At 47.7% G+C, this 21196-nt stretch overlaps 1 protein-coding gene across 1 annotated transcript in view; it reads right to left on the bottom strand.

Annotated features, from left to right (window-relative positions):
• Positions 1–21196, bottom strand: part of bmp1a (bone morphogenetic protein 1a) — a 177218-nt gene that overhangs the window by 60651 nt on the left and 95371 nt on the right. Inside the window, exon 8 of the mRNA XM_068001368.1 lies at positions 14532–14656. Coding sequence (XP_067857469.1) covers positions 14532–14656 — 125 coding nt within the window. The remainder of the gene's footprint in view (positions 1–14531; positions 14657–21196) is intronic.

Genomic DNA, 21196 nt, shown 5'->3' with positions numbered 1-21196 from the left:
GCTTTTTTTTTTCCAGATTTTTTTTAAACTGTATTCAAATTCTCAAACTGCCATGGTGGGATCTGAACGCGCGTTCTCTGGATTATCGTCCAGTAATATAATCACTACACTACTGTACCCAGGGGTAGTTATTATGTAGGGGTACAGTTCCACAGACCCTCTCACACCTCACCCAAATGGCCACTGTTCATGTGTGAGCCCAGACAACGAGTGTCGGCAAGCTGTTTAACCCTAGCGAGCACCACAACCATCTCCTTCCTAGGTTTCTTACCTCATAGTGTGTGATTTATAATAATAAAAACTAAGTAAGATGCAGAATAAGCCAGGCCACTCACAGAATGTGATAAACAGGTTAATGCAGGAGTGGTAAAAAGAGATCAACAACTAGAGAAAAAAAGGGGGGAAAAATGAAAGGAATTCACACCCCAACTTAATCTGTCCAGTTTGTGTGTTGCTGTTCTGCACAGTAGGAAATCTCTGAGCCCAGTGTCAGCTCCATGTAGGAATCTCAGGTGTTGATGGGGTTTGGGGAGAGACAGGAGCTTGCACATTGTGTTTTTTTTCCCCTTTTATCTCTATTGGACTCTGGACAGACTGAGCGAAGTTCCCAGTGTACCGGCTCTACTGCATGGCCTGCGTTGACATGAACCAGTTTTGGCCTCGCACTCATGCAGTGTGTGCAGTGTGATTCAGGCGTGGATTTGGCTGGATTGACCTCTGGCGGATGGTGTCAGACCAGCCGCAGGAGGTAAATCTACATCGCTTACTCTTCATCCTGGCTGCAAAGCCAACTTTAAAACCATCCCAGGAGCTCACATCTTTATGAATTCTCCTTTGTTAAACGGTTCAATGCTGTTCAGATACCTGTGAATACTGTGACGTACCATTCCTTCCAGGGGCAGTCCTGACCCACTGGCAAGAATCCTGTTCATGTTCAGCTGCTGCTAAATGCAGCGTCACTTCTGGAACAAGTTGTTCTCACTCAGTTTAGCTGGGCTGTGTGGAAGACATGCACAGTGCTGGGTGGGGGAGGAGGAGGCTTTTTGGGCAGGTCTTCAGGCAAGGGGAGCAGGAGACTGCTCCCGGGGACTCACCCTGGCCGCCCCTCCTCAGTACTCTTGACCTTTAGCACCGAGGCAGTACAACAGCAAAGCCATCCAGCAGAAACTCATCTGCCGAAAAGAACGGTTTTGTTCGCACCCGATGAAGCCCCTGTGAACAGCAGCAATGGAAGCAAGCCGTCCTTTTAAATATTCCTACTTATTTCATGCGACCAAACCAATCCTTCACCTTCAACACATCACACTCTTTGTGGGGAGTGCTGTTTCTGCAGGAAAATAAAGTATTTTTTCCAGTTTGGACTGGCTGGCTAAGTAAATAAACGCACTAGAGCAGGAAAGACGCTCGCACCTTGGGATGGAATGGTACTTTTTAAAAAAAAATCGACTTGAGAGCAAATATCATCGGCCACGCGGAGTGCCTGTGGGTCAGGACCATTATTCAGGCAAAGAAAACAATAGACCAAGCCTGACTTCGCATCTGATCAGTCATCGCAGTTAGAAAAAGAAAGGAGTGAAAGTGCTCAGATTGCAGTTTCCATGGAATTCTGCTCCCTCTGAAGAACGTGGAGGCAGCCAAATATTTGACAACCGACGGCTTCTGCCCATTATTGCCGAGCCAAGCATCTGGAGAGCACATGAGCAAACAGTTCACCCTGTCCCAGCAGCTGGGACGCTGCATTCCTGACTCCAGCATTGCGCTCCAAGGAATAATATGTGGGGATTTAGGGGATATTGAGTAAACAGAACCACACATTGTGGATGTAAATCACTATTTCTATTTTGTATATACTGATTTCCACAATTAATGGCAGGAGTTCACATATGCTTAGCTGATAAGGAGAGAAACACAAATGCTGGCAATCTGAAATTAATACAAAAAAATGTCAGAAATGCATCCCAGTTATCCCCGCTCCTCTCAAAAGTGCTGATTCTTGCTGGGGTTGATTCTTGCTGGGGTTGATTCTTGCTGGGGTTGATTCTTGCTGGGGTTGATTCTTGCCCTGGTACTCGCAGCACAAGTGACAACTCTTCAGCATGGTCTCCTGGACTAGGTTCGCTCGCCTAATGGGGTCGGAGAGGAAATTTCCCAGATTTCTTTTCCCCAAATTGGCCTGGGTTTTTTCTTTAAACCAGGTTTTCCGCCTCTCCCAGGAGATCACGTGGTTTCGGGTGAGGTGGGGAGTGTAGATACTGTGTTGCGTGGGACGGGCTGAATGGAGCAGAGGGTCTTTTCCTGTCCAGCGTTGTTCGTATACGCATGCCTAGACAGTGCGTGTTGGCCGGATATTTGAGCACGGAGGGCATCGCAGTTGAGCCCAATCCCCATCCTCACCCCACAGTGACACACATACAGTTTCCAAATGGAGATCGCGATAAAGAGCAGGAACGAGAGCTGATTTTTCCTCTTCTCGGCCCAAGGGTGCAGAGGACAATTGCAGCTGCCCTGCTACTTACGCCTGATTGCCTGAGCTATGTTGACTAACCCAGCACAGATCTGTAACGGAACCAGGTGATTTCTTGATCTGTGTGGCTCAGGAGCGTACCATACAGAGCATCTAACCAGTGAACCATGAGGGGTGGTGGAGAGAGTGTGGAACAGTTTTTTAAAAATAATGCCAATCACAGCACCATTCAAATGGAAAACATAATTCCTACTGCAATTATAACCCGTACACAAACTAATTTTTATATTTTATAATGCAATAAAACATTGACCACAAAAACAATATTAAAACTTCTGCTAACAACAAATTGAATATTGTGAATTAAGATTGAGAATTCCACTACCCACGTTAGATAATTGATTTCAGATCCGATACTTGGGGCTACACTGCTTCCAAACCACGAGGTACAGAGTCTTTCCAAGGGCTCCAGTAAGATCTATCAGACCCCTCCGATGATAGACTTCCTTCCCACCACAGTCTGAGCATTGGAAATGAAGTTGAAGCTTTCTGTTAGGAGTTTGCTCCCTCTGCCCACCAACGCAGAAAGGAAGCAGATGTGTACAGAGGCACCTTGTTCTTCAGTGGAATCTGGCTTTCTCCCCTCCTCTGCTCAAACCGCTCATTCACACTGCAGTAAACTTCGATGAGTGCCTGCACCCTCCAAGCACCACTTCCAAGCGATCGTGGTCCATGTGTGAGCCTGAGTAGTGAGTGTCAGCAGACTATTTGACTGTGGGGGCACCACAGTTGAGTAGGGTGCGGTCCTTTCCCCAATGTCCACACATGTGCCCCCTCCAGGAAGAGTCAATGACAATTCCTTTTCCCACACTTACCATCCTTGTCACCTCTGAACCAATTTGTGCTGAATTCTAGTCAGCTTTTTTTAAAAATTCTGGACCCAGGCTAACAAAGAACTAGTTTTAAAAGAGCCCAAACTCATTTCATGTTGAACCCTTCCAGCTGTTTGAAGCAGCCTAGATGACAGAGCATTTGTACATGATACTCGACATGCAACACTGGATTACTCCCACAAACACAGCCTTGCTCATTCTTCAAAATGTTCAACCTCAACATAAAATCAGAATCCGCCGTCATCCACAGCAACAAAAGTCACCTGTGTTTTGATCTGCTAAGTGAGAAACCCACCACCATACTGCAGTCTCTCTGAACCAAACACAGTTTCTGTTTGCTCCACAACGAGCGCACTCTCTCCCCATAAGGTCACATGTCCAGGAAAGGAATCACGTCCTTATTTTACGGAAGATTCCTCAAGAAACATGTTTCACTCAACACACAGGAGAATAGATGAGATCTTCCACAACTGCAGAACGAAGGCAAGTGCACATTCTGCTATTGACTGATTAGCAATTATATTGACCACAGACACTCTTTAATTTGGACAAAGGGCTGTTGTCAAGACCTACATTAAATAATGTGCATGTAAGTAGGAGGAAGGAATTCGGAGCCAGCCCCTCATTAGCACAACTTGGCACTTGGCTCATCCTGTTGCCCTGTGTAAAAGTTATAAACTTAATGAAGGGCAATTTTGTGGAGGGGGAGCAGTCAGTTGCTTATTAACCTCTCACTGAATAAACAATTCTAATAAGAAATCGAGGTCAATGTCAGCCTGCTGCTGCCTGGGGACATTCATTGCTGACTTGGCTGAATGGGATATGGTAATGGAAAACATATTGGGAATACCAAACGCTCCTTCCAGTCAATGACCCTTGCAGGGTTTCATCACAGGACAGCAGAAAATACAGATAGGAGATAAGTTGTGGGACGTTACCTTCCCTTTTTATGTACTTTGGCTGTCTTTGTGGGATGGGGAAAGAGGCCTGATTATACCAACTGTACTTAAAGTTTCAGTTTGGACCAGTTGATGTGAAGGATTGGTTTGAATGGGTGGAGAGAAAGATGTCCAACAGCCCTTCATCTCAAGATCACTGCTTGCAAGACATAATGTAAAGAATACAACTTAATACTTTTAAAACCATAAGGGGCCATGGCTGCTTTTTTAAATTGTAAACAATTTTACAACACCAAATTATAGTCCAACGATTTTTATTTGAAATCTACAAGCTTTCGGAGGCTTCCTCCTTCCTCACAATTACCTGAGGAAGGAGGAAGCCTCCGAAAGCTTGTAGATTTCAAATAAAAATCGTTGGACTATAACTTGGTGTTGTAAAATTGTTTACAATTGTCAACCCCAGTCCATCACCGGCATCTCCACATCATGCTTTTTTAAAGGCAGTTTAAAATCTAAAAAGTTTGGCTCGTCCCCACAATGGTAAATGGATGGATAATCCAGGCACTGATGTCCCATGGGATGCACACAAACACACACACAAACACACACACACACAAACACACACAAACACACACACACACACACAAACACAAACACACACAAACACACAGTGGAAAGATGAACAGCAGTACACAGCTCATATGGGAGTTCCTCAGGACACCTATTGATGGTCTTTTGATGTGAAAAGCAAAAATTTGAAAAGCATTTATAGAATCATAGAACCTTATAGCACAGAAGGAGACCATTCTGCCCATCGTGCCTGTGCCGGCTCCTTGAAAGAGCTATCCAATTAGTCCCACTCCCTGCTCTTTCTCCATAGCCCTGGAAATTTTTCCTTTACAAGTATTTATCCAATTCCCTTTTGAAAGTTATTATTGAATCTGTTTCCACCGCCCTTTCAGGCAGTGCATTCCAGATCATAACAACTCGCTGCGTAAAAAAAAATTTCTCGTCATCTCCTTACACTGTACTTCTCCTTATATCACTGAGTCCCATTGCTAACTAAATGTTCAGCCAGCTGTTAATGCAGACAGCAAATGCTTTGGTTGCTTTTTTCTGTATGTACCTGCCTGGGCCTCTACGTGACTTGTATTGTCCAGTCTCGGTTTACGTACTTGCTTGCAATTTTTTGATTCGTATTGCCGCTTGGTATTTCTAATACTGGTTGAAAATTAAATAAAATAAAACACACTAAACTACTTGGAAGAGACAACGAGGTAATCACTCACTACTGAACACTACCAGCTCCTTAAATCTGGAATGCTCTGCTCTTAGTTCAGCTTTTACAAAGCACATTGGATGGAAATCAATGCACAAACTAAACTTAATTTCAACCCCATGTTGCACAGCATTCCTTATACAAAGTAAACTGTGTCCTTATGAAGAATTTGTGATATTCTTTTTACAAATAGAACGATCAGTAGTTGGAATGGATTAGGTGATATACTTGCAGCATTTGGACCCCATTAACCCAACAGTTCAAGCCAGCAGAGAGACGTAGACTCGTGCTGGCAACTTTACAGGCAGCGAACTCTCATCTTTCTCTCTGCCGTCACTGAGAAGCACTGATTGCAAGTCAGATGCTTCCCCAGAGTAAAGGGAGAGACGTTGGAGCAGCTCTTGTGCACCCCTCCCCCATAATGAGTGCCTCATGAACATTGCTGTCTGGCAAGGGTTTGCCTGCTGACCCCCTTGACTAGAATGGCACATGTAAGAGGAGACCTAGCAAGGGGGAAAGACGATAAAGCAGGACAAAATAAAAATGATCAATGTTTTCTTAATGATTTAGAATGACATTTGGATTTGAAAAGGAACGTGCATGTAAATTAAATGCAGCAGTTGGGCACCAGTCCCAAATGTAATTGCAGTCTGCAGTGTTTCGGTTAACTCTCCCACACACAGCCATATGTTGAGTTGTTTTCCCCTCTCTAGTAATTTCAAAGCATTGCAAAGTCAACTTGAATAATAGAATCCTAGAATTTTACAGCGCAGAAGAAGTCAGTTCAGCCCATCATGGGTAATGTAGGTGTAAGCAGATTATTTAACTAAAAGTGGAGGACATGAGTATGAAATTGGCAAGAATAGAGATTAGAAGAAGCCTATTCCCCCCCCATCAAATAACAAATATGTTGAATAGACTCCCAGCCACAGCAGTAGATCATATCCTTCGAAAATGAGGTGACTGAGTGGCTTCTTCGGAATGGGGTTGACGGTGAAAATAATAAGTGTAGAAAGGTTGATAAAGTGCTTCATGTAACTCAGGTGGGGAGTGCATCGTTTTAGTGAGAATGTTCATGTTCCCATTTTGTACTCACACAGTTACGTTTATGGACAGGAGGAGTTTCAGCCTCACAATGTCGTCTTCACGTTGGGAATGATGGGAGTGTCATCCGGAGAATGCGATGGAACAGGCTCGAATTTAGGCTATGATGGTGCATTGATATCTGCAGTTTTATCTTTGATCCTCATAGTTTAATCTTCTGGATAGTCAGTAAACAAAAATGAATTGGGGAGAGCGTCGGCAATGCAAACTGGACGTGGTCTGTGGGAAGAAGCCATGTGTACCTGGCATCTCCTGATTCTGGGCTATTTTTTACAGTCTTCTCCACCCCACTATCTGACGCATGTCTCTCCTCTTCAAGCATCATTTCCTCAATTCATATTCATTTCTTTGATAAGTATAAAGGTAATTGAGCCTTGGCTTTTTTTTCAACTCACACTCGCCAAAAGGGAAGCAACATACCAAACACGCTGCCAACTTGATTTCAGCCAAGAAGATTAAGTGATTTGAGACTTTGAAACGCATAACTTCTTTCTGAATCCTCTCAATGACACCAAGTTAATGTCTCCTCAAGACTGCTTCAATCTCCTAATGACTGATCAGATGAATGCTGGAGCCACATTTAATCTGTCTTGCATTAAAGTGCAGGAGAGATGAATGGTTCTGTTTTCTGCGACAGATGATTGGAACACAATCACGTTCTAAAGCAGAAGGATGTGCAAGACTTTATCTCAAATGTTGCTGTCCTCACATCTCACAAAGGAAATGTCAACTGTTTGCAGAAATATTTTGGTTTAGAAAAGTTTAGTAAACCTTTTATATTTTAAAAATGAGTGTTGTGAAATGTCACCCACTTAAGTTTCAGTTTCCCTTCCACCAGGCCCGTTGGGTGATGAACGTTTCCCGTACACAATGGGAGTGTTTCACCGGTCTCTGGGTGCAACTAAAGGCTAAACCTGCGCACAGTAATCGTCCTCCGAGGTGGGAATCTTCCGTGAAACCAGCAACGTGCATCTTCCATACAAACACAAGTGACAGATAACAGAACTCAAGGGTCCAACAATAACAATAAGGGTGAGCTGAGAGAAGCTTTCAGGTTTTAAAAGACGGACAAGAAACAGATCACTCAAAACAAATAACCTTTCTTCAACAAAGGAATTTTTGGGAGTGGGAATAATGGATAGTAAGAGTGGTTAATGGGAGGTACAGTACTTGTTAACAATGGATGTGTCAATTAAAAGGATGAGGTTCTTCTTGCCTCAAACTGCTGTTATTGGTAACGATATATGGAAAATCAATAAAATGTTATTTCAAAATTACGCCCTCACCCCCCCGAAAAGCTATTAAAATGGAAGATGCTGGAAATCACTCACAACACAATCAAAATATATCAGGCGTAGGAAGCACATCTCATGAAGTTAAAGGACCTGATTTTAATCTTATTGCGACAAACATGTTTTACTGTTATCTTTTGTTGTGTAAAATACACATCATCTCCTGCACAACAACTTGCACTTATTAGGCGCCTTTAACACAGAGAGACGTCAGGAGGTGTTTCACAGTGGCGTGAGGAAGGGACACGTATTTCCGTGTCAGGACTGCGATCTTTCTCACCAACCAAAATGAGCCCCTAAAACCCAAACTCCTCACTAATGTGGCCGACGGATTAGAGGACAAAAGCCTGAAAAATCCAAGCCATTGGTATGTCCTGAAAGCAGCCTCTAACCAAACCCTAACTCCCGCTGTCTGTGGCTATTTCCACAGCAGACTCCAGATGATGAATGATTGGCCCCTCAAATGAAAAACAAAATATGGCAGCTTTATTAAACAGCGCAGAGATGGTGATTACATTGCCTGTGATCCCTCAGTGCTTGTCAGTGAAACATGAGTTGCACTTTTACTGTACTCACAACAGCAACACAATGAGAAATATGTGATTGAGAGACTCAATTTGTTATAATGTCATGTTAAGTACTGGATTTCTGCCAGACATAATATTAGATGTCTCTCCCGATACTTGCTCTTTCAGGAATCTGAGCATAGATCCCTCTCGTTTGGGATTAGCATTTTTCGTTTTGAAGGGAAGAGGCAGGTTTTTACTTCAGGGGCCCTACTGTAGAAATGAAGCACAGACTAAATTTCATACTTATGTGTGTGTAAACTCCACCTTCATTACAAACTTTCTTTCTATTTTATTGAATGGTCTCTGCTCCTCTGAACACTCCTCTCTAGCTCTGCTTAAGCTTCAAATATGATGAGCAGATGCTAACCTTCGTCCTTGTATCCTCACTGTGCTGAAATCAAGACTCTTCACTGTACAGGCCAGAAGGAGCAGGAATGCTTCCCCCTGGCCCCTCAAGCAAATCTTCTGCGGCGATCGGACGCCCCCCACCCCCCCGGCCTCCAAACCCCACTGAGCCCCCACCCTCCCAATCTGACCCTTCCCCACCCCCCACCAACCCGTGATGTTTCAAGGTCCCTGGCTGCGGCCTTCTACCAGTTTGATCCAGCTTGTCAGCCAACACAACACAATACACAACACACAACACATATATATGCTGCTTCGTAACCGTCTCACAACAACTGGAAATGTTTGCAGGACATCCTAAGCTAGATTCACCTCAAACATGAACTACCAACAGTAAACCTAGAGACTCTGACAACTGATGATCTATGTTCAGAGATCTAAAATCAACGGTCACATTCCTGGACTGTTCCAGGAACGATATCGGATCCTGGCTCTCAGCCACCCTCCTTGCATTATCCGTTCAACACACAACGCCTCCAACCAACAGTTCATACGAAAATAGGAGAGCATCTTGTCCGACGGTTTCACAGAGACATACACAGGTTATACCGACCGAGGAAACTCCAGCTTTGATTGCTGGTCTGTGCTGAATTAGCCGATGTCAGCAGTGGCAGCAGCTCCAATGCTTTAATTGGTTTTGACACCCCTGGACTAGACAGGGAATAGAAGAACCAGGCAGGGCTTTCTCTCCTGCTCACGACTGTATGGGCCGTGCTCTTTAGAGGAGGGCAAAATTGGGATGGGCTGTGATGCCTCCCGTAGATGTATGGTTTACTGTCTAGGTTCACGCGTGAGCAATGGCTGCTGAGGACATGGAATTGTAACACTGCAGGAGAAGGGGGGGATACACCAAACATATTAAAATACAGAGTGCAGATTTCAAACCTTGAACTTTTCAAACCCACTTTAAATATCGGGATTGGATTTGATGTCAGGGGTTTAGGTTGCTTATTTTGTTATGGCAGTGGTTTTCTTCAGATAGAAGTCTTGCAGTACCTGCCTGTTTTGGCGAGTATCAGACTGCCACCGAAATAACTTGGGGAAATGCAAGTTTCCAGCTCCTGAGTACCATTTCCGCTCAGTCACCAGAACGAAGTGTTAGAACCTTCAGTTACATTCAGCGCACCAGGAAGTTGCAGATTTTCCTCTCTCTGCTTTGCCATTACAGTCTGCTGCTTGTGGCATTTTTTAAAATTAAGAATATTCCGCAGCAATCACATTTGCTGGTCAGACAACAATCCAGATTTAGATTGTCATTCATAACAAAAAAAAACACCATAAAGCCCCGCAATTGTGCAGCAGGTCAGTGTCCCAGAGAGAAAGGACAAGTTCACACCAGCCCGATCACTTATCACAAAACACTCACTCTTTCAGATACCAACAGACTCATTGTGAACTTCAGCATTTCCAGCCTTTCTTTTTATCCCCATTCATAACAAGAGTCAGCTGGTCTTCCTCCTGTTTCTGCAACATGAGTGTTTGGGAATGTACCAAGAGACTGCAGGCAGCGCTGTAAAGGACACAACAGCTACATATACCCCATTTTATACATATAGGTGTCTGCATGTGTACATTTTTATGTACATATGTACATGTCTCTGTGTGTATATGCACATATCTATGTCTGCTACACCAGCTTCATTTCCTTAATGAATATATAATACTTATCTCTATTTTAGATTGAACCACAAACTACAAAATGAAACAATCAGCGATATAAACGCTGGCCAACATCCATCCCAACGTGACGGGCCATTCAGTGCCACAAATCACATTACAAAGGTTAAATCAAAACCCCTACACTCTCCGCTCCAAATAATCCAACAAGCAGGAGAGAAAGCACCATCCCTCGATGGGTCCAACGCCCCCCACCATCCACTGTATCATTTCGGAGCCTGCCTCCCTCACAGGGGCAGGGTGGGGGGAATACACCAAACATATTAAAATGCAGGCTGCAGATTTCAAACCTTGAACTTTTCAAACCCACTTTAAATATCAGGACTGGATTTGCTGTCAGGAGTTTAGGTTGCTTATTTCTCCTGCAGTGTTACAATTCCATGTCCTCAGCAGCCATTCCTCACGCGTGAACCTAGACAGTAAACCATACATCTACGGGAGGCATCACAGCCCATCCCAATTTTGCCCTCCTCTAAAGAGCACGGCCCATACAGTCGTGAGCAGGAGAGAAAGCCCTGCCTGGTTCTTCTATTCCCTGTCTAGTCCAGGGGTGTCAAAACCAATTAAAGCATTGGAGCTGCTGCAGTGGGACTGTATTCTACCAGTTAGTGTCTATGCCTTGGGAGTCCACACTAAACAAGTAGTTACTTTGTAATAAAGCATCAATCAGTTCTCACCTTCCTATCCTCCGTAAGACATTGGGACTGACCCCTCTATTAATCTTCTTTGGACAAACCTCCAGAACTGTATTCTTTCACATCAGGGACCAATTTTCACAAAGGTTTTTTAACCGGACTTTCAGAAGCTGAGTTATGACGATGTCTTTTTTTACAAATGGAGTTACAAGGGTTTGCAGTGCCTGTGCATTCTCATTTCTTGAGTCCGTCATGTATCAGTGGGGTCTGTAATGTCGTGCAGGAACTAAAACTTCACTTGTAACCACGAGTAATTCCTTTCCAGGCCTCACTGGGATCTACTTTGGAGTTTCTCAGATGCTGAATATTATAATCACAAGCAAATGGTGCAAAAGCTCTGGAACATGCAAGCTGGTAACGATTGTTTTATTTTTTTCCTTCTACATGGAAAGAAAGAACTTACATTTCTATGCGCCTTTCGTGATCTCATTACGTCCCAAAGTACTTTACAGCCAATTAAGTCCTTGTTGAAGTGTAGTCACTGTTGTAATGTAGGAAAAGCGGCAGCCAATTTGTACACAAACAGCTATGTGATAATGACCAGATCATCTGTTTTAGTGATGTTGGTTGAGGGATAAATATTGGCCAGGATGCTGGGGAGAACTCCCCTGCTCTTTTACGTCCACCTGAGAGAGCAGATGGAGCCTCGGTTTAACGTCTCACTCCGACAGCGCAGCACTCCCCCAGTACTAGCACTGGAATTCGTAGCCGAGACCTTGTGCTCAAGTCTTTGGAGTGGGGCTGGAAAAATGAGCAGAACTCCAAGGTAAGTCACTAGGCCTTGGTGACACGCACCCTGGACTACTGAAGAAAGTCAGAGAGGAGATAGCCGAGGTTATGACCAGCGGTCTCACCAAAACGAGCCTCCTTATCTCACTCAAAAGTCTGGCTATAAATGGTACCATCTGAATGATCAGCTCGTACCTTTTGCCCAGAGACTGACACCACTGTGCTGCCTCACTACCTCACCTGCCCTTACACACCCTTTAATATCCAGCACACCAGTGACGGTGATTGCTGAACTCTGTCTCCCCTTTAGGTCTCCTTCAGCCACCTGACAAGAAGGAACCCCAACCCAGTTCACGCACAGCACTGCCTGACAGTACATGGCCATCCATATCCCCTTCTTAGAAATAATAAGACTTGCATTTAGATGGTGCCTTACCACAGCAAAATATCTTGTAGGGCTTAGCGTAACAAATTACTTTTGGATTGCTGCTGTTGGCACACACAGCGGTAATTTGGTGCCAGCAACAACCTAAAGACAGTGATGAGATAAATAACCAGTTAACCTGTCTTTAGTGGTGAAAGTTGAGTGAGGAATGTTGGCCAGGATACCGGGTAAACAACCTGCTCTTCTTCAACGACTGCCATTTAAACAGGCAAATGGTTCCTCAGTTCAATGTCTAATCAGAAGGACGGCAGTTCTGACAACGTAACACTCCCTCAGTACTTCACTGAAGTGTCAGCAGAGGGTATGTGCTCATGTCCTGAGTGGGGCATGAACCCATCGTCTTTTAACCCCAAGGTAATCCAAGCTGAGACACAGATTCTATTTTTGAAAGGTGCAACCTTCTACAGTTTAACCCGGATGTGTAACTGTATGTATATGAGAGTGTTGTGTGACCTTATTTGTATCATGATCCATCTGGGTATCTGGAAGAAAAAATTTAACAACAATGAGTTTTGAAGCCACTCTATAAAAGGGAAGAGGTGCAGAGTTTGAAAGTCGAAAGAATCCTTGTGTCAAAAAACGAAAACATTCTCAGCAAGCACCCATCGTCTAACCCTTTGAGCATTGAGTTTCTTTCTAGGATGTCAGGACACAGCTGTTTTCCATCATGAAACATCTGGATGCAGGATCTCGTGCAATAAGGCTCTGGTAAAAGACGCTCAGTCTGTCACCTGAAGATGCCTCACCAATGCTATAGTGCAGAGGAGTTGAGCTCACGGTTCTATAATGGGTGAGGGGACTGAGGGGCTGTGCTGTCAGGTAGGGAGAGAACCCTCTTTATTTCAGCTCTTCATTTCACTTCCCTACTAACTCTTCCTTTAGAAATGAATATCTCGCTCCTCACGGTCTAGTGGGTAAAGACACCAACCAATGCAGTGCTGAGCGACATAGACCAGAGGGTCCCAAATTTAATTACCAGCCTATGCTGAGCTAGCTGATATCAGTCAGGATGGCTGCAGAATTGACCTCAGTACCCCTGAATTAGGATGGCAAATAATCATCCGGGCCACTGGCAGCTGATCACTGGTCAACGTTCCTTGCTGGAGAGTGTCGAAGTCGGGTTAGGACAGGATAGGGCTTAACTGTGATACCCCTTAAGTTGTACACTTTGTCAACATTCGCTATCCAGACTCACACAGGAAGGGCAGATACCTCGGGCAAAGCAATGGAGGGAGGCCTGCAACTGTGGCAAAAGTTAGTGTTTCCAGGAGAGGAGAGACAACTGGCAAAAAGAAGTTCAAAATGAGGTGAGGAGAATGAAGATATTTTCTCTGCTGATTTGAAGCTCCTCCATTGCTTCAGCAAAACACAGATCTGTAACTAGATGTCACCATACCCAGATTGCGAATGTTCTTTGCAGACTGTTATTTAGTTTGTGATTTACTGCAGCAATCAAGGGTTAAGTGAGCGATGTAAGTTAAGTGAGCTGAGCTCAGATGACTGCTGATCTGCGGTGAGCCACTTCCCATGTGTGCCAACGGCAGTGCAGACTGCAGGCCAACCTTCCAATGGTGCTCTACAGTGGTCAACAACTGCCTCACCCTGATGACAGCCTTTGAAAGCAATCCATTAAAGTCATCGGTCACTCAGCTTCCATCGAAGCAGCTATAATTATCCAGCAATGCTCTTTTGAAAGTAAGGAAGGCACACTTGCATATTTACTCCATCTCTCGGAGACATCTAAAGGACTTTGCGGACAGCAGATCGTCCTGATGGGAGTTCACTGTTGTTCTGTAGGCAGACGTGGCAGCAACTTTGCACGTGGCGTGATCCCACAAAAAACAATGAGATATACAATCACAGAATGTTCCAGCACACAAGCAGACCATTTGGCCCATTGAGTCTGTACCAATGTTTCGATACACACAAGCAGCCGAACCCAGACTTCTGCTGACTCCCCGTGCCCTTTCAATATTCCTCTTTCACAAACAATTATCTAATCCCCTTTTTAAAAGAATTTATGGGCTCTGCTTCCACAATGGTTCTGCAACAGATCATTCCACGTTCTGACCGATCTTACCTGGACACCTGTACAACTTGCGGGCCTGGCTGATGTCGCCCTTGCTCAGTCGTGTCCGCTGTCCGATAGGGGGTCGGACGCCATTCTCATCATATCGAGGAAGGATGGTGTCGAGGAAAATCCCCCTAAATGGAAAAGCATCTGTCAGTCAATACAACCATCTACATGGAGCTCAGTCCCCCGGAGTCAGCCTTATGCTCATGCAACGTTAGCAGACAGAATGAGGAGGGGTCACTGCACCCAGCCAGACTGGATCGGTCAGACCAACAATCGCTGATGGACCACAGCAGAATGTTGGAAGCACAAATAGCTCTAGAGCACCTCTCTGAATGGGAGTCGGAGGGGGAGATACCGACGGGCGGGAGTCGGAGGGGGGTGATACCGACGGGCTGGCGTCGGAGGGGGAGATACAGACGGGCGGGCGTCGGAGGGGGAGATACAGACGGGCGGGAGTCGGAGGGGGAGATACCGATGGGCGGGAGTCGGAGGGGGGTGATACCGACGGGCGGGCGTCGGAGGGGGGTGATACCGACGGGCGGGCGTCGGAGGGGGGTGATACCGACGGGCGGGAGTCAGAGGGGGAGATACAGACGGGCGGGAGTCGGAGGGGGGTGATACCGACGGGCGGGCGTCGGAGGGGGGTGATACCGACGGGCTGGCGTCGGAGGGGGAGATACAGACGGACGGGAGTCAGAGGGGGGTGATACCGACGGGCGGGAGTCGGAGGGGGAGATACCGACGGACGGGAGTCGGAGGGGGAGATACCGACGGGCGGGCGTCGGAGGGGGAGATACCGACGGGCGGGCGTCGGAGGGGGAGATACCGACGGGCGGGCGTCGGAGGGGGAGATACCGACGGACGGGAGTCGGAGGGGGTGATACCGACGGACGGGAGTCGGAGGGGGAGATACCGACGGGCGGGAGTCGGAGGGGGAGATACCGACGGGCGGGCGTCGGAGGGGGAGATACCGACGGACGGGAGTCGGAGGGGGGTGATACCAACGGGCTGGCGTCGGAGGGGGAGATACAGTCGGACGGGAGTCGGAGGGGGAGATACCAACGGACGGGAGTCGGAGGGGGAGATACAGACGGACGGGAGTCGGAGGGGGTGATACAGACGGACGGGAGTCGGAGGGGGTGATACAGACGGACGGGAGTCGGAGGGGGTGATACAGACGGACGGGAGTCGGAGGGGGTGATACAGACGGACGGGAGTCGGAGGGGGAGATACAGACGGACGGGAGTCGGAGGGGGTGATACAGACGGACGGGAGTCGGAGGGGGTGATACAGACGGACGGGAGCCGGAGGGGGGGATACCGACGGGCGGGAGCCGGAGGGGGAGATACCGACGGGCGGGAGCCGGAGGGGGAGATACCGACGGGCGGGAGCCGGAGGGGGAGATACCGACGGGCGGGAGCCGGAGGGGGAGATACCGACGGGCGGGAGCCGGAGGGGGAGATACCGACGGGCGGGAGCCGGAGGGGGAGATACCGACGGGCGGGAGCCGGAGGGGGAGATACCGACGGGCGGGAGTTGGAGGGGGGGATACCGACGGGCGGGAGCCGCAGGGGGGGATACCGACAGATGGGAGTCGGAGGGGGAGATACCGACAGGCGGGAGCCGGAGGGAGGGATACCGACGGGCGGGAGCCGGAGGGGGAGATACCGACGGGCGGGAGCCGGATGGGGAGATACCGACGGGCGGGAGCCGGAGGGGGAGATACCGACGGGCAGGAGCCGGAGGGAGAGGGACTGATGGACGGGAATTGGAGGGAGGGATAATGACGGACGGGAGATGGAGGGAGGGATAATGACGGACAGGAGTTGGAGGGAGGGATAATGACAGATGGGAGTTGGAGGGAGGGATAATGACGGACGGGAGATGGAGGGAGGGATAATGACGGATGGGTGTTGGAGGGCGAGAGACTGACGGACGGGGATTGGAGGGAGGGATAATGACAGATGGGAGTTGGAGGGAGGGATAATGACAGACGGGTGTTGGAGGGAGAGAGACTGACGGACAGCAGTTGGAAGGAGGAATAATGACGGACAGCAGTTGGAGGGAGGGATAATGACGGATGGGAGTTGGAGGGAGGGAGACTGACGGACGGCAGTTGGAGGGAGGGAGACTGACGGACGGCAGTTGGAGGGGGAGAGACTGACGGACGGGGATTGGAGGGAGGGATAATGACGGATGGGAGTTGGAGGGAGGGATAATGACGGATGGGAGTTGGAGGGAGGGATAATGACGGATGGGTGTTGGAGGGAGGGATAATGACGGACAGCAGTTGGAGGGAGGGATAATGACGGATGGGAGTTGGAGGGAGGGAGACTGACGGACGGCAGTTGGAGGGGGAGAGACTGACGGACGGGGATTGGAGGGAGGGATAATGACGGATGGGAGTTGGAGGGAGGGATAATGATGGATGGGAGTTGGAGGGAGGGATAATGACGGACGGGTGTTGGAGGGAGCGAGACTGACGGACGGGTGTTGGAGGGGGAGAGACTGACGGACGGGGATTGGAGGGAGGGATAATGACGGATGGGAGTTGGAGGGAGGGATAATGATGGATGGGAGTTGGAGGGAGGGATAATGACGGACGGGTGTTGGAGGGAGGGATACTGACGGACGGGTGTTGGAGGGAGGGATAATGACGGATGGGAGTTGGAGGGAGGGATAATGATGGATGGGAGTTGGAGGGAGGGATAATGACGGACGGGTGTTGGAGGGAGGGATACTGACGGACGGGTGTTGGAGGGAGGGATACTGACGGACGGGTGTTGGAGGGAGCGAGACTGACGGACGGGTGTTGGAGGGAGCAAGACTGACGGACGGGTGTTGGAGGGAGGGATACTGACGGACGGGTGTTGGAGGGAGCGAGACTGATGGACGGGTGTTGGAGGGAGGGATACTGACGGACGGGTGTTGGAGGGAGGGATACTGACGGACGGGTGTTGGAGGGAGCGAGACTGACGGACGGGTGTTGGAGGGAGCAAGACTGACGGACGGGTGTTGGAGGGAGGGATACTGACGGACGGGTGTTGGAGGGAGCGAGACTGATGGACGGGTGTTGGAGGGAGGGATACTGACGGACGGGTGTTGGAGGGAGGGAGACTGACGGACGGGTGTTGGAGGGAGGGAGACTGACGGACGGGTGTTGGAGGGAGGGATACTGACGGACGGGTGTTGGAGGGAGGGATACTGACGGACGGGTGTTGGAGGGAGCGAGACTGACGGACGGGTGTTGGAGGGAGCGAGACTGACGGACGGGTGTTGGAGGGAGCGAGACTGACGGACGGGTGTTGGAGGGAGCGAGACTGACGGACGGGTGTTGGAGGGAGGGATACTGACGGACGGGTGTTGGAGGGAGGGATACTGACGGACGGGCGCTGGAGGTGATATACACAGTTACTGTGATTTGCTTTGTGCTTCATCCTGGCCAAGGCTGGAAAGTAACTGGGATGGCACATTTGTGAGTGTATGCTTCCAGTGCTGCCTTAACAGTTAATGAGAATTCTTTTCAGCAGTTAGATTTTAAGAAGGGGCACTGAGGGGGAAACTGGTTCCTTGAAACTTTCTGTTGCACGCTACATCTGTGCATTCCGGCAACTGATGTTCTTCGACCAGATCAAAAGTGGTGAATAATTAAAACCACAAATTGAAAAGCTGCAAAATATAAACGTCCACTGTCTGTTAGGTGCTATCACGCCAATCGTCAGTTCACGATGTGAAACCTGCATTTATAATTCCACAAAGGAATGCTCTGTTCAGGTTCTGAAACCCCTTCGGTGTTGTGGTACCGAGCCACATGGAGCAGGATTCTCCCAGGTTCAACCCCCTAAAACCCCCCCTAGTCTGTGATGAGTTAATGTCTCTCAGCTGGGGCAGTGGCAAGGGCTGTCCAGTCATCCTCAGCATTCTCGGGCTATAGAAGGCGAGGGAACAAAAAACCAGCCAGGCCTCCTGCTCTTGATCACCGTGCAGTGACCCCTATAGGTACCTGTGTGCTTCTGTACACTGGGTGAGAACTGGGCCAAGCTCAGCAATGACCACACCTAGGAGTGAATATCCTGTCAATGTTCGTGGGGATTTGCAGATCCTTAACAACCTGGTCTTTAACAATATCTTCTTCTGGATACTGAACAAATGACGAGGCTATACTGTTCCAATGGAGTCCCATCTCTCCATTAAAAGAAGCTCCTGTAGTTAAAATGATCTGCACAGAAGGGTGAAAATCTGTAGTTTGTTGTTTCATTGTCGAGGGTTACCTGTGGAACTGTATGCAAGGGTAGCTTAGTGCCTTCTGGAGAGGAGGAGAAAATCCAAAGAACACAAACTTATCCAGGATATACCCAGCAGAGGTTGATTTAATCCTGTGTTTCTCTACTCCTGGTATACCCATCTAATCAAGGTGTTAGCCGTGGCTCAGTGGGTAGCACTCTCGCCTCTGAGGCAGAAGGTTGTGGGTTCAAGTCCCACTGGAGAGACTTGAGCACAAAATCTAGGCTGACACTCCCAGTGCCAGTACTGAGGGAGTGCTGCACTGTCGGAGGTGCCGTCTTTCGGGTGAGACGTTAAACCAAGGCCCCGTCTACCCACTCAGGTGGGTGTAAAAGATCCCATGGGACTATTTCGAAGAAGAGTTGGGAAGTTCTCCCCAGTGTCCTGGCCAATATTTATCCCTCAACCAACACCTTAAACAGATTATCTGGTCATTGCTGTTTGTGGGACCTTGCTGTGCACAAATTGGCTGCTGCATTTCCCTACATTACAACAGTGACTTGGCTGTAAAGCGCTTTGGGACGTCCTGAGGTGGTGAAAGACGATGTAGAAATGCAAGTCTTTTTTTAAACTCCTTCGTACTTGCACTCATGGATAGGTAACCTCAGCTTCTGCTTCACTCAATGTGACAGCCCTGGTTTAAAAGAGAAGTTTAAAACTGTTTTGATATATTCTATGGGCAATACACCAAGAAGAGGTACCAACAGAAAACTTGGCACATGGAAGCAGTGTATTGAGCCCAGTGTTGTTTGCTGTATTAATAACCCGAACCTCCTCCATGGTCTAGCTGTCCTGTTTAACGGTCTGTGCTACAGCTCAGTCAGGGAGTTAAGAGCTGCTTATTCCCCACATCCAGGGATTGTTGACATTTTAGCAGAGTCGTCAACGGTGTTGGTACCAAAGCATTTTCGGAAACATCGCACTTAAACCAATACACTTAAGGTTGAACTTTTTCTGGCGGCTGGTATAAAATACCTTACGAGGTCATTTTAACACGGCCAATAGCCTGTTTATTTAAAATGGGTGAACGATTTCAATGCTGAGCCAATACACTCCTCTGTGATACTCCTGGTTGAATATTTGAAACTGCTCCCACCTCCAGTGACAGTCTCGCACCCACCACTACTTCACCCCAGTGTTATACAGCAAGTTCCACATTCTCACCACTCTCTGGGTAAAGGAGTTTCTCCTGAATTCTTTATTGGGTTTATTAGTGATTATCTTATATTTATGGCCCCTAGTTCTGGTCTCCCCCACAAGTGGAAACATCTTCTCCACATCTACCCCATCAAACCCCTCCATAATTTTAAAGATTTCCATCAGGTCACCCCTCAGCTTTCTCTTTTCTAGAGAAAGAGCCCCAGCCTGTTTAGTCTTTCCGAATAGTTATAATCTCTCAGTTCTGGTATCGCACTTGTAAATTTTTTTGCACCTTCTCCAGTGCCTCTATATCCATTTTATGTCGAGACCAGAACTGTGCACAGTGCTGTCAGTGTGATCTAACCAAGGTTCGATACAAGTTTAACGTAACTTCTCTGCTTTTCATTCTATCCCTCTAGAAATGAACCCCAGTGCTTTGTTTGCATCTGTGCCATGAGCGGGGCATGTGTGCAGTATGGCTGTGATGGACTGGGTCGCACCTAAATACAAAGTGAGAATAGGCAGACAGCTGTGGGAGCTGGCAGAGGGGAGAGTGTGATGGGGAGGTCTTGTGGGGTCAGTGGCCAGCCTGGTTACCAGAACTGAGCCATGCAATCCAAGCATTTTCCCCTCTGAAATCAGCCAGGGCTGAAATGGTCTCTGATATGTTACCAAGTTCCAGCTCTGCATAATACGGAATAATGTTGCAGGACCAGCAGCATGATAACAACAGATTGAACCAATCCAACACAGCGCAATTCAAATTAATCACCGTAATCAGTCAACTTGGACACAACGAGGGTCAAAGGTTGAACAGAGGTGGCAATCAAGTAGAACAGAGGCAATGGATTGAGTTGTTGTGTCACAGTAAAAATAAAATACATCTGATTAGTTGAAGTGGTGAGAGGGAAAGGACATCGACTGAGCGTAATAGAGTAGGGCTCATTCCTGGCTCAGCTGAAATATACAAAGAAGAAATGAAGGAGGCTTGTTAAGCGCCCTGACTGAACGTCAGCCAGATACACAAAGTGCTCTCTCAGCAGCAAGCTGACACGTGCCACAGCTAGTAGGAACGCAGATCTCCCATGGAATCTTTAAACTCTGCATTATCCTTCAAATCATAAAATGTCAAACTGACCTTCATCTCGAGCTGAAAACAAACTGCAGCACAGGAACAGGAGTAGGCCATTCAGCCCCTCGTGCCTGCTCCGCCATTTGATAAGATCATGGCTGATCTGTGATCT

The sequence above is a fragment of the Heptranchias perlo genome, chromosome 20 (genome assembly GCF_035084215.1).
Source record: "Heptranchias perlo isolate sHepPer1 chromosome 20, sHepPer1.hap1, whole genome shotgun sequence".
NCBI lineage: Eukaryota > Metazoa > Chordata > Chondrichthyes > Hexanchiformes > Hexanchidae > Heptranchias > Heptranchias perlo.
The sequence above is the reverse complement of the archived record's forward strand: the minus strand, read 5'-3'. Positions and strand labels throughout refer to the sequence as shown.